The sequence below is a fragment of the Aotus nancymaae genome, unplaced genomic scaffold (genome assembly GCF_030222135.1).
Source record: "Aotus nancymaae isolate 86718 unplaced genomic scaffold, 86718_ANA_hifiasm-v0.15.2.pri h1tg000011l, whole genome shotgun sequence".
NCBI lineage: Eukaryota > Metazoa > Chordata > Mammalia > Primates > Aotidae > Aotus > Aotus nancymaae.
The window spans coordinates 58,615,092-58,628,553 of NW_026988422.1; the positions used below are offsets into that span (position 1 = coordinate 58,615,092).

The following is a 13,462-nucleotide window of genomic DNA, read 5'->3' on the forward strand; positions in this document are numbered from 1 at the left end:
TAGCTGGCACTACAGGCACATGCCACCACACTTGGCTAATTTTTAAAATTTCTTGTAGAGATAGGGTCTTGCTATTTTTCCCAGACTGGTCTAGAACTCCTCACTTCAAGTGATCCTCCTACCTTGGCCTCCCAAATAGTTGGGATTATAGGTATGTAATTTCAACACCTGGCAAATCCACTGTGCTGGCTGAATTTCTGAAATAAGACAGAAAAGGTATTAAGTATAAAAGACAAGGCTGATACCTTTGAACACATTAAAATCAAGAACTCTGTTCAAAGACATCTCAAAGTAAAGAAGACAAGCCATAATTGAGAGAAGATACTTATTTATACAATAAATAATTGAAAAAAGATTGTATCAAGAATATATAAAGAACTCCTACAAATCTATTTGGAAATATTTTTTAAGACAAAAACAGTAGGTAAAAGGCACAAACAGACAATTCACAAAAAACTCATGGCCAATAAACACATGAAAAAAATAAACAGTAATCAGGAAAATGCAAATTAAGACCATAATAAAATATCCTTTTATACCTAGCTGATTCCCAAATAAGAAGATATTTGATAATATCACATGTCGGTAAGGATGTGGATCAGCTGAAACTCTTTAAATATTGCTGGAGGGAGCATAAATTAAGCGAACCACTTTGTACAACTAGATGTATTTGTAAAGTTGAGCATTCATATAGCCTATGATCCAGCTATTCCACTTATATAAGTGCCAAGACATACACAGGACTATTTATAGTTTATATTCACCCACTCCCCCTAAAAAGATTGGAAACAACCCAAATGTCTGTTGAAAAAAAGAAATACATAAATTATACTATAGTCACATGAAATATTAGTGCAAATATGAGAACTACAAGTTCTCATCAGTACAAGTTCACCAGTGCAAATAAGAGAATTACAGGTACATGTAACAACATGGGTAAATTTTACGAATGTCATATTGAGCAGAAAACAGTGAAATATACCACATATATCCTTAATTGTAAAATAACACTAAACATAAATTTTATCATGTTTACCCTTTTTTTTTTTTAGATGGAGTCTCGTTCTGTTGCCCAGGCTGGAGTGTAGTGGTGCAATCTTGGCTCACTGCAACCTCTGCCTCCTGGGTTCAAGCGATTCTCCTGCCTCAGCCTCCTGAGTAGCTGGGACTACAGGTGTATGCCACCATGCCCATCTAATTTTTGTATTTTTAGCAGAGACGGGTTTCCCCATGCTGGCTAGGCTGGTCTCAAAATCCTGGCCTTGTGACCCACCCACCTTGGCCTCCCAAAGTGCTAGGATTACAGGCGTAAGCCACCACACCTGGCCTTAACTCTTTTTAAGTGTACGGTTTAGCAAAAACTGGCATGAAGTACATTCACATTGTTGTGCAATATAAATGCACAACCATTATCCACCATCTAGCTCTAGAACTCTTTTCAACTTGCAAAACTAAAACTCTGTTGCCATTAAACAGTAACTCTCTCCCTCCCCTCAGACCCTGGCAACCACAGTTCTACTTTCTTTTCTTTTTCTTTTTTGAGACAGAGTCTTGCCCAGAGCCCAAGCTGGGGTGCAGTGGCAGGATCATAGCTCGCTGCAGGATTGTACATAGCTCACTATAGCCTCAACCTCCCAAGCTCAAGAGATCCTCCCCCATCAGCCTCCCAAACTACATGGGAGTACATGAATGCATCACCACACCTAGTTAATTTTTAAATTTTTTGTACAGATGGGGTCTCGATGTTGTCAAGGCTCGTCTCACAACTCTTGGGCCCAAGCCATCCTCCCACGTTGGCCTCCCAAAGTGCTGGGATTCAGGTGTGAGCTACTGAGTCCGACCAATACAACTCTGCTTTCTATCTCTACTAATTTGAATATTTTAGTTTCAAAGTGAGGAACTGGTTCACATTCCTCAACCTGTTCATTTTGTCGTCATACTTTATAACTTGCATACACACACATATACATTCTTCAGTATATATAAAATAATATAAACCTTTTTTTTTTTTAGACAAAGTCTCGCTCTGTCACCTAGGCTAGAGTGCAGTGGTGTGATCTCAGCTCACTGCAACCTCCACCTCCTAGGTTCAGGCGATTCTCCTGTGTTGGTCTCCCAAGTAGCTGGGACTATAGGCATGTGCCACCGTGCCCAGCTAATTTTTGTATTAGTAGACACAGGGTTTTGTCATGTTGGCCAGTCTGGTCTCAAACTCTTGACCTTCAGGTGATCTGCCCCTCAGCCTCCCAAAGTGCCGGGATTACAGGTGTGAGCCAATATGCCTTGCCTATATACCTTATTTTTTTAAATGACTTGATATATATTTTAAAAAATGACAATATCCAAAATTGGCTATAATATGGTAAATGCTAACCAGCAGGTAAATTGATACAATTTTAAAGACATTTAAAAATTAACACACAATTAGCCAGGCATGGTGGTGTGTGCCTGTAGTCCCAGCTACTCAAGAGGCTGAGGTGAGAGGATTACTTGAGCCTGGGGAGGTTGAGGCTGCAGTAAGCAGTGAGCATACTACTGCACTCCAGTCTGGACAACAGAGTGAGACCCTGTCTCAAAATAAACAAAAACTAACAGAAAAATTGACAAATAGTTTATGGCTTTTTAGAGCAACTGTATTTTCAACTTCAATTTCTAATGTTCATTGCTAGTACACAGAAATAGAATTTTTGTAACTCTGCTAAACTTATTAGTTTCAGGTGGTTTTGTTTTTGTTGCTGTTGACTCTGGGATTTTCTGCGTAGACTATCATGTCTTCTGTGAACAGGGACAATTTCTTTCTTTCCATTCTGTTAATGCTTTTTCTTCTTCTTGCCTTATTGCAAGGGTTAGGACCTCACATATGATGTTAAATAGGAGTGGTGAAAGTAGACATCCTCGCCTGTGCTGATCTTAGGGAGAAAGCAATCTTTTACTATGAAATATTTTTAGGTATAGGATTTTGTAGATACCCTTTATCAAGTTCAATAAGTTGCTTTTTGTTCTAGTTTTCTGAGAGTTTTTATTATGAATATTCAGTTTCGTTAAATGCTTCTTCATCAATCGACACGATCATGTGGTTTTACTTCTTAGATTGTTAATATGGTATATTATATTGTTTTTTAAGTGTTTAACCAGCTTTGCATTCCAGGTTTAAGTTTTACTTTGTAATTACATATTATTCTTTTTTTTTTATGTATTGCAGGATTTGATGTGCTAGTAATTTGTTGCAAAATTTTGCCTCTATGTTCATGACAGACATTGATCTGTAATTTTCTTTTCTTTGTACTACCTTTGGCTAACTTTGGTATTGACATAATCTTTTTGGAGGGCAATTTGTCAATTGTAACAAAAGTCTTTAAAATGTGCTTGCCTAAGGATTCCACTTTGAAGATCTTATCTTAAGGAAATAGAGATTTCTTACACACAGACTTTGGGTTCATATAGTCCTGGATTTAAGTATGAACTCATCCCTTTATTACCTGCTTAAATTCTGTGGGTCTGTTTTCCACTCTGTAAAATGGGGATAAGAGGACCTATTTCAGACCTTTTTAACTGAGACAATTCACACAGTGCCCAACATCCAGTAAGCTTTAGGTGAATGGTAACTCTTGGTATAATGTTACACTCTCTGGCCTCTCTCTCTGTAGGAAGACAATTCTGTCCAAATCCGAGGATGTCATCTTTGCCTCTGCATTGGCTCCCACTTTGAATCTCCTTAATGGTTGGTAGTCTTCCTCATCTCTAATTCTGCCGTCTTCTATTAGACGTGTTAGGCCTTGAGAATACAAAAGCAACACAAGATATGGTCCTTGTTTTCAGAGAGGTGAACCTACTAGACACAAGCGCAAACGGTGCCAAGTAATGTAACAGAACAAAAGTGAGGCGTCTGCCTAAGGGGCAACCGACCTTGGACAGGCGTTCAGAGCGTCAGTGTCAGGGCACCAGGCGGTCCCCGAGCTGGGAAGCCAGGAAGGAGTGCCGCAACTTCTTCAGTGTAGCCTTAAATCGTGGTCGAGGGGCGCCTAGAGACTTGTTGCTTCCATAGCAACGAGACCAACCACCCTCTATAGGCCGGACGGGTTACTTCTGCTCACCTTCGGCCGAGCCAAGAAAGGCCGCTTCCGGTCCTCCAGCCCCGGAGGCGCGCGGACGCCCGGTTGGAACTGAGTGACCCGAGTCCCACGTCTCTGATTGGCTCAGACAGAGGAAGGGGGCGGGAGAGCAGCAACTAGAGGCGTGGCCTGCCTCCTCTCAAACTTGAGGTTCCCCCCTCCCCTCACAGCGGAAGCCGACCTCGCCTGCCCCGGAAGTGTAAACTGTGCGGTCTGGCAGGTGTGGATCGGCAGCTATCTTAGAGATGCCTGGAGCCGCAGCGAAGGGCTCAAAGTTGTCAGAGAGGATCGAGAGCTTCGTGGAAACCCTGAAGCGGGGTGGTGGGCCCCGCAGCTCCGAGGAAATGGCTCGGGATACTCTGGGACTATTGCGCCAGATCATCACGGACCACCGCTGGAGCAACGCGGGTGAGGCCGGCCTACCTCCGCCGGCGAACCCGGCACCTGTCTGTTCCCAATCCCAAGGCTGAAAGTTTCCGAGGCCTCACTTCGCGTTGGCTGCTCTTATCCTCTCTCTTTTGGACTGTAGGGGAGCTGATGGAGCTGATCCGCAGAGAGGGCAGGAGGATGACGGCCGCTCAGCCCTCCGAGACCACCGTGGGCAACATGGTGCGGAGAGTGCTCAAGATTATCCGGGAGGAGTATGGCAGGTTAGGCTTACGTCCTGGGCCCGGGGTTGGATCCAGTGACACTTTGCACGGGCCCCTCTCCCTGCTCGGAGGCTTTATTGGAGCTGAGCAGCCCTTGTTACCTGCCTGACCACTCCTTCTCCCCACCTGTCTCTTTGGGTCTTGTTGCCTCCATAGACTCCATGGACGCAGCGATGAGAGTGATCAGCAGGAGTCCCTACACAAACTGTTGACCTCCGGAGGCCTGAACGAGGATTTCAGCTTCCATTATGCCCAACTCCAGTCCAACATCATTGAGGCAATTAATGAGTTGCTAGTGGAGCTGGGTAAGAGGCCTGACCGCTGCTAAGATGGGACTGGTCACAGGCAAATAAGGGAACAGAAGCCCCTGAAGGTTGTTCATTAGCAGAGATGGGAGATTATCAGTCTTCTGGTTCTCAGAAGTTTGTCCTCCTTCCTGATTAGGAAATGTTGGAACAGGTGATAGGAGGAAAGTAACCCTCTCTACTTTTCCTTAAAGACCAACTCTTGATAGACTGCAAATCTGTGAAGTGGCAGAGACTCTATTTTGACAGTTCTTTATGTTCGTTGTAAAGAAAATGAACTCCCTAGAGAACCAAGGTCGATAGACCTCCTTCACTATCTCTGAATTTTTATACACACTACAATATACCACCTCCATCTCCCTTGTCATTGCGGCCCAAGTGACCTGCAGATACTCATTTTTATAATCAGAGTATGAAGAATCTGCTTCCAAATTCCTCCCCCATTTTTCTTCTCTGGCCATTCTCTCATGTGGAAGTGTGGCCACCTTTTGGAGGAAGAGTTCTTTTAGGCAGAAGCTCTGTTTACCCGATTCTCAGCACTTTAGGATTTCCCAGATTGCCATTCCTTGGCTGAATTCATTGTCTTCAGAATCACTTGTAATGAGCTGTGTAGTGACAGAGAGGTGGTTGATAGGTAGGGGTACTTCTGGAAGAGGGCAGGCAGAAAATCCCTGAGGAGTGGCGCTTCTAAGAAATTGTGGGCCAGGCCCAATGGCTCTCGCCTGTAATCCCAGCACTTTGGGTGGCGGAGGCTGGAGGATCACTTGAGGTCAGGAGTTTCAACATGGTGAAACCCCATCTCTACTAAAAATACAAAAATTAGCTGGGCATGATGGCACATTCCTGTAATCCTAGCTACTCAGGAGGCTGAGGCACGAGAATCGCTTGGACCTGGGAGGTGGAAATTACAGTGAGCTGAGAGCACGCCACTGTACTCCAGCCTGGGCAACAGAGTGAGACTTTGTCTCAAAAAAAAAAGAAAGAAAGAAAGAAAGAAAGAAAAGAAATTGTGATATAGCTGGGCACAGTAGCTCACACCTGTAATCCCAGAACTTTGGGAGGCCAAGGTGAGTGGATTGCTTGAGACCGAGAGTTCAACACCAGCCTGGGCAACATTGTGACATTTCACTTTAGGCACATTAACCCTGTGGTATCAGGGTCTGCTAGATGGGCAGTGCATGTGAAGGGCAGACATCTTTTTCCATATACTCGTCATGTGTTTGTGATATAGCAGAGCAGTTTCATATTTTCCTTGCAAAACTGTTCTTACAGAAGGGACAACGGAGAACATTGCAGCCCAGGCTCTGGAGCACATTCACTCCAACGAGGTGATTATGACCATTGGCTTCTCCCGAACTGTAGAGGCCTTCCTCAGAGAGGCTGCCCGAAAGAGGAAATTCCATGTCATTGTAGCAGAGTGTGCTCCTTTCTGCCAGGTAAGAAGACTGCTGGAGTTGCTAAGAAAAATGAAAAACGAAGAAGAAATAAACAAGGGATGGGTAGGGCCATTCCAACCTTGAATTGATAAGCAAGACTTTGAGACATTGAGAAGATAAAGTAAAACATTAAGGGAATTTTCAAGTTGTTCATCCTGTGAACATTCTTAAACAGTGGTTTAAGAAAGTTGGGGCTGGGCACAGTGGCTCATGCCTGTAATCCCAGCACTATGAGAGGCTGAGGCCGGCAGATTACCTGAGGTCAGGAGTTTGAGACCAATCTGGCCAACATAATGAAACCCCATTTCTACTAAAAATATAAAAATTAGGCCAGGTGCGGTTGCTCACACCCATAATCCCAGCACTTTGGGAGGCCAAGGTGGGCGGATCACAAGGTCAAGAGATTGAGACCATCCTGGCCAAGATGGTGAAACCTGGTCTCTACTAAAAATACAAAAATTAGCTGGGTGTGGTGGTGCACACCTGTAGTCCCAGCTACTTGGAAGGCTGAGGCAGGAGAATCCCTTGAACCCAGGAGGTGGAGGTTGCAGTAAGCCGAGATTGCACCACTGCACTCCAGCCTGGAGACAGAGTGAGACTCCGTTTCCAAAAAAAAAAAAAAATTAGCCAGGCGTGCTGGCACATGCCTGTAATCCCAGCTACTTGGAAGGTTGAGACAGGAGAATTGCTTGAACCTGGAAGGTAGAGGTTGCAATGAGCCAAGATCATGCCGCTGCACTCCAGCCTGGGCGACAGAGCTAGACACTCTCAAAAAAAAAAAAAAAAAAGGTGGTGAACTGCTGAGTCCAGGGAAAGATAAGTTGGTTTTTTTAGGACTCAAAACAGGGTAAATTACCTTGGGGATGACTGATGCTTGGTGTGACCTCACTCAATCCTAAGTAAATAATAGGTCTCAAAAAGGAAATATTTAAGGATGCAGGATGTTGTAAAATGATGAGCCAGGAGCTATCTTGTCAGCAGTCTTGATTCTGTTATACAAGCACCTTGTATTTCCAGTTTTGTGGCCACTCTAGTGCTGCTGTGGAGTATTACAGACATTTATTAGCTTCCCCTGGGCTTCCCTACACTTTACAGAGCTATGGTAGTCCAAAAAACGAGTTATCTGTTGGATATTAAGTGCTGGATATGCCCATATCACACAATTCCCCAGACCCAGTTACATTTGAGAGCACTTTTCATTATTTCTCACTCTTTCTCTTAGAATCAGCCTTTCTCTTCCATTGCAGGGTCATGAAATGGCTGTCAATTTGTCCAAAGCAGGTATTGAGACAACTGTCATGACTGATGCTGCCATTTTTGCTGTTATGTCAAGAGTCAACAAGGTGAGTATATTTGGAGTTACGTTGAATTCATGAAGATTATGTTTCTAAAATAGTGATTTTTATGTCCTGTAATATCCATGGTGAGAGAAAAAAATTTCTAGCACCTTTCAAAGTACATACTTGGGCCTTTTTAAACTGAATTTCTTTTCCCTTTTTCTGCATCATTGTTCCTTCTTGGAGTAGCCTCTAAATTTGGTTGAAGCACTGAAAAGAATGAAGTATTAAATAGCACTAAGGCAAGAGTGTCAGTTGCTAGTGATTGGCTACAGGGCTCCTGCCTTATGCTCAAAGAGCTTGGCAGCTGTAGATAGTGAATGAAAAGGTTCCTGGCTTCTCAGAAGGTGTGGCATCTCAATTTCCAGAAAATATGGGACTAAGAACAGTAGGTTTTGCAGTTTCTTGTTCCATTTTACATTCACTCCTTCCTTGGAAACTCACTTTTAAGCTAGAACTTGTGCTGAGCCAGGGATCCCTTCCCCTCTACCAGTCTGTGACCCCTCACGATACCAGTTCTGAGGCCTGAGCATTCAGCTTTTTGTGGCCAATGGCCCTTTTAAGGCTCCACCCCAGGATGCCTCACACTTTTCTTCTTTTTCCAAAGGTGATCATTGGCACGAAGACCATCTTGGCCAATGGGGCCCTGAGAGCTGTGACAGGAACTCACACTCTGGCACTGGCAGCAAAACACCATTCCACCCCACTCATTGTCTGTGCACCTATGTTCAAACTTTCCCCACAGGTATGTCTGTCTGTCTCAAGCTAGAAGCCAGCAGAAAGAAGGGAGCCAAAGGGTAGGCTTAAACTCTGGGACTTCAACTAACTCACTCCAGGGCCTCGATTGATCTGCATTTACTCAGTGGGTTATACCCTTAAGATTGTAAGGACAGTATGTAGTTGGAAAAGGCCCTTTGCTTATGATTGCCACCATTCCTGTCGCCTGACCATTTCTGAAAATGCCAAGCAGGTTGAAACTAGGATCATACAATCAGTATGGTTATTGTTCCAGGGCCTGTCCTTTGTAACCTGAATACAAGCAGGGACTAAGTGAAGGGCCATTTCATCAGTGATAGAAGCTGTTTGCTTTGAAAACATCAACCTATTTTAGGTCTCTATTTTTTAAATTGAGGTAAAATTCACATAACATACAATTAACCATTTTAAAGTATACAATTTAGTGGTATCTAGTACATTCATAGCATTGTACAACCACCACTCTCTAGTTTCAAAACTTTTTCTCCACTCTAGAAAAACACCCTGTACCCATTAAGTAATCTCTCCCTATCTCTCCTTTTCCCCATCTCCTCTAATCTGCTCCTGTCTCTATGGGCTTGCCCATTTTGTATAAAAGGAATCATATGTGACATGTTGTGCCTGACTTTTGTCACTTAGCACAATGTTTTCAAAATTCATCCTTGTTGTGATATGTCAGAATTTCGTTTCGAGGCTGAATATTCCATTATATGAACATACCACAATTTATTAATCCATTCATCTGCTGATGGACATTTGGGTTGGTTCCACCTTTTGGCTTTTGTTACTAATGCTGCTGTAAGCATCTGTGTATAAGTTTTCTGTGTGTACAGGTGTTTTAATTTCTCCAGGTACATATCTAGGAGTAGAATTGCTGGGTCTCTAGTTTTAAAAATTTTTTCCTTTCTAGTTCCCCAATGAAGAAGACTCATTTCATAAGTTTGTGGCTCCTGAAGAAGTCCTGCCTTTCACAGAAGGTACAGAAGCTCTGTGTGCATATGTGCTTGCGTGTGTGTGTTGTGTGTGTTCAGGGTTTGTGCGTGTGAGTGTTGTGGTCTTTTTGTTGTTTTGGTGGTCAGTAGACCTGAATGCTGTCAGGTTGTGTTTTTTATCACACTTCTTGTGGGGACTGTTTTCTTTAGCAGCTCAAAGTGCTTGAGGACCTAATCAAGTCCATGTTAATTTGTTGAGACAAATATATTTTAGATTTGTTGGGGCTGTGGTGGGTTGGATCATCTAGCATTGTCTGTGTTTGGCTTTGCATGTTGTTTGAGATACAGACAACGACCAATTGGGAAAATGAACTTGTTTTCAGTTGCTATTGGGAGTTGTTTTGGTGGATTGACTGCCAAAGGAAGCAGGCTGTGAAATGTTCCTACTTAGAAAACCCACTTGTAGCCTGGATAGTCTCATGTGTTGGGGTTATTTTCTCTGGCTTCTTCTAAAGGCAGCAGCTCAGCTCATTATGCCTGCAGCCTTAGCTAAGGTGGCCTTACACACCTGCTGAGAGTAAGGCATAATAGTTGGGGTACTAGTTCTTCTTGGAAGTTGAATGACTTCATCCCTTTATATAAACATTTATTCTTCAAGAAATAGTTATCGAGCACCTACAATGTATCCAGCACTCTTCTAGGCACTGAGGATGTAACAATGAATGAAAGAGATAAAACCCTGTTTCCACAGAACTTACATTCTATTGTGGAAGACAGATGAGGAAGTATCAGGTCATGAGGAAGAAATCAAGCAAGGGTGGTGTGATAGAAAGTGGCTAGGGGCCTAACTGACATTGAGGAAGAGTCTTAATGACATGACATTTCGGCTGAGTCCTGAATGAACAGAGTCTACTATATGAAGATCAGGGAAAGTTTTCCATGAACTGGTGCAGGGGCTTGGCCTGTTAGAAAAAGATGGCCATACATGGCTAGACAGTAATGAGTAAGGGGGAGAGTGGTCCAAATTATAATTCGTGTGGTGTGGTAGGGAGGGCCCAGATCTTAAACTTTAATCCTGAGTTTGAATTTTATTCTAAGGGCTCTGCAGAGGCATGGGAGAGGTGTAAGCAGGGAGTGTCATGAGATGAAGTCATCTCTTCTGGTTCACATTTTTCCATAGCTTCCCATCCTTGGGGAGCTAATATGCCTGCATTCTCCATCCTGGAATCTGTATGCTACTTAATTATGAGAGAGGGAGCCTCGGTTTTACCTTTAGCACGTGTGCTTGCCTTTCAGGGGACATTCTGGAGAAGGTCAGCGTGCATTGCCCTGTGTTTGACTACGTCCCCCCAGAGCTCATTACCCTTTTTATTTCCAACATTGGTGGGAATGCACCTTCCTACATCTACCGCCTGATGAGTGAACTCTACCATCCTGATGATCATGTCCTATGACCAACCAAACTTGTCCTAAGCAGAGATTGCTTAGGCAGATACAGAAGGAAGAGGAGACTTGAGTGCTGCCGCTGAAACGCATCCTTGCAATGTGGGAGTGCACAGGAGTCAACCTAAAAAAATCCTTGATACTGCTGCCTGCCTTTTTAGTCACCCCTTAACAAGGGCACACATCCAGGACTGTGTGTTGCCTTTCAGATCTTAACAGAGCAGCAGGGCTTAACCTATTGATTTTGGAGCCTCTTAGTGACCTGGTTGTGTCTGTGTCAGGAACTTAAACTTTCTGGTTCAGTAGTGTGTTAAACATAACACTGAATACCTTGCTGGGATACAGATTTTTGCTCAGAAATGGCTACGACACTTCTTCCTAGGCTGTGCCAATAAAAGCTACTTGAAGGTTCCGTAGTTGGTTTATTTATTGTCCCACACCGACAGAACTGCTTGAAACAGCAGCAGCAGAGCCTTTTTTGTGTTTGTATAGAGGGCTGTAGTTAAGAGGGAAAAATAAAACATGGAAATACTGGCCAGATGCAGTGGCTCCCATTTGTAATCCAGGCATTTTGGGAGGCCGAGGCGGGAGGATTGTTTGAGGCCTGGAGTTTGAGACTAGCCTGGCAACATAGCAAGATCCTGTCTCTACAAAAAATATTTTACAAAACCAGCCAGACATGGTGGCACATGCCTGTGGCCTTGCTACTCTGGAGGCTGAGGTGGGAGGACCACTTGAGCCCATGAGTTCAAGGCTACAGTGAGCCAAGATTGTACCACTGTACTCCAGCCTGGATCACAGAGCAAGACCCTGTCTCTAAAAAAATAAAACACAGAAGTACAAATGAAAGTATAGTTTCCTTTACAATTCACTGGTAATGGCCCCAAACAGCTTGTTAATAGGCTAAAACAGTAGTTCCAAAACCTCTCTGATCATCAGAATCACCTGAGAGTGATTCTGCTCACTCACACATACAGACTTGGGTTTCATCACAGAGGTACTGCATCTGATCTCGGTTACCACCTGGGAATCTGTTTAATGCTTCCCAGAAAAGGATAGTTCACGCAGTATTTATAGGACTATAAATTGGTACAACCTTTTAGAGGGCAATTTGGAACTTGTATTTCTAGAATTATTTGTACAAGCACAAAGATTTATACGGAATGTTCAGTGCAGTAGTTGGAATGTCATAGCCTAAGTGTCCAGCAACAGGAGAAAGGTTGAATAAGTACTGACAGTTACACCATGGAACATTAAGTTTACATGGCAATAGAAGTTTCAAAAGGATGGCTGGAGGGGCAGTGTCTGGAGTGAAGACATTTGGGCTGGTTCACTCTGCATTTAATGTGAATTTGTTACCAATATTTAAAAATCTGGAGATGGCACATTTCAAAAATTCAGATTTCTTGCTTTTCTTGAAAACTCAAATTTGGCAACTCTGGGCCAACATTTCCAAATGGCAATAGTTGGTTTGTGGTTGGCTAACGTCTGATGGCGTTAGATGGAACATCTCCAGTTTTCTGCAGTTCCTACTGGATCAATTTAACTAATTTATGTTATCTGCCTAACTCCTGTAGGCATTTGAGTTGTGATCCTAGTGTTAAAAGAATAGGATAGATTTGCAAGGAAGTGCATTTTTATATTCTGTTAAAAAAAGCTGGAGAAAAAACACAAGCTGCAGAGCAATATGCATAATATGGACTCATTTCATTAAAACAAAACAACACTGGCTGGGCATGGTGGCTCACGCTGGTAATCCCAGCACTTTGGGAGGCCATGGAGGGCAGATCACTTGAGGTGAGGAGTTCAAGACCAGCCTGGTCAAAATAGCAAAACCCTGTCTCCACTAAAAATAGAAAAATTAGCCAGGTGTAGTGGCAGGTACCTGTAATCCCAGCTACTCAGGAGGCTAAACTCAGGAGGTAGAGGGTGCAGTGAGCAGAGACTGGGCCACTGCACTTTAGCCTGGGCAAAAGAGTGGGTAAGCCTCTGTCTCATAAAAACAAAACAAAATTATATGTACATGCATAGGGAAACAGTATAGAAGTATAATACCAAGCACGGCAAGCAGAGGGACAGCCTCTAATTTTGTTGGTATGTTTATGTTTACATATTGTTTCCACTCTTAATGTATACTACTTTAGTAATTGACAGTTTTTAACCTAAAAGCCTCCCAGGTGATCCAGATTTCTGCCACGTTTAGGACCTAGTGGTCTGAAGCTGGGCCTCTTGTGCAGTGTCTGTGTGGGTGGAGGAAGCACTAAGAATCTGCATGTTTAACAAGTAAGCACCCCATGGGCTTTGAACAGGTGATCTAATAACCACATTTTGATTAACACTGTGCAGAGTTAGGTTCTGAGGGAAAGGCCTCTATTCTTTGATATCTCTTTGAGAGAAATCTTTGCCTTAGGTCTTCCAGAGAGGGAAAAAATAAGACCTCAGAAAGTCAATATTTTACACTGACCTAAAAGCTATGTGACTCAGAAGAGCC

The 13,462-nt window shown here is 43.3% G+C and overlaps 1 protein-coding gene and 1 long non-coding RNA gene across 2 annotated transcripts; one reads left to right on the top strand and one right to left on the bottom strand.

Moving 5' to 3' along the window:
- Window positions 1–311: 311 nt before the first annotated feature.
- LOC105707315 (uncharacterized) lies at window positions 312–4,169 on the bottom strand. The gene is made up of 2 exons (XR_001105037.2): window positions 3,907–4,169; window positions 312–3,775 (listed from the first exon to the last, which is right to left on the bottom strand). It is a non-coding gene; the product is annotated as an uncharacterized LOC105707315 (long non-coding RNA).
- A 142-nt stretch (window positions 4,170–4,311) lies between these two features.
- Window positions 4,312–11,383, top strand: EIF2B2 (eukaryotic translation initiation factor 2B subunit beta). Its single transcript, XM_012438275.3, has 8 exons — window positions 4,312–4,520; window positions 4,642–4,762; window positions 4,919–5,067; window positions 6,340–6,503; window positions 7,751–7,846; window positions 8,448–8,585; window positions 9,507–9,573; window positions 10,825–11,383. Exons 1-8 carry the CDS (start codon window positions 4,358–4,360, stop codon window positions 10,980–10,982), a joined length of 1,056 nt encoding a protein of 351 aa, XP_012293698.2. The 5' UTR covers window positions 4,312–4,357; the 3' UTR covers window positions 10,983–11,383.
- The last annotated feature ends 2,079 nt before the right edge of the window (window positions 11,384–13,462 follow it).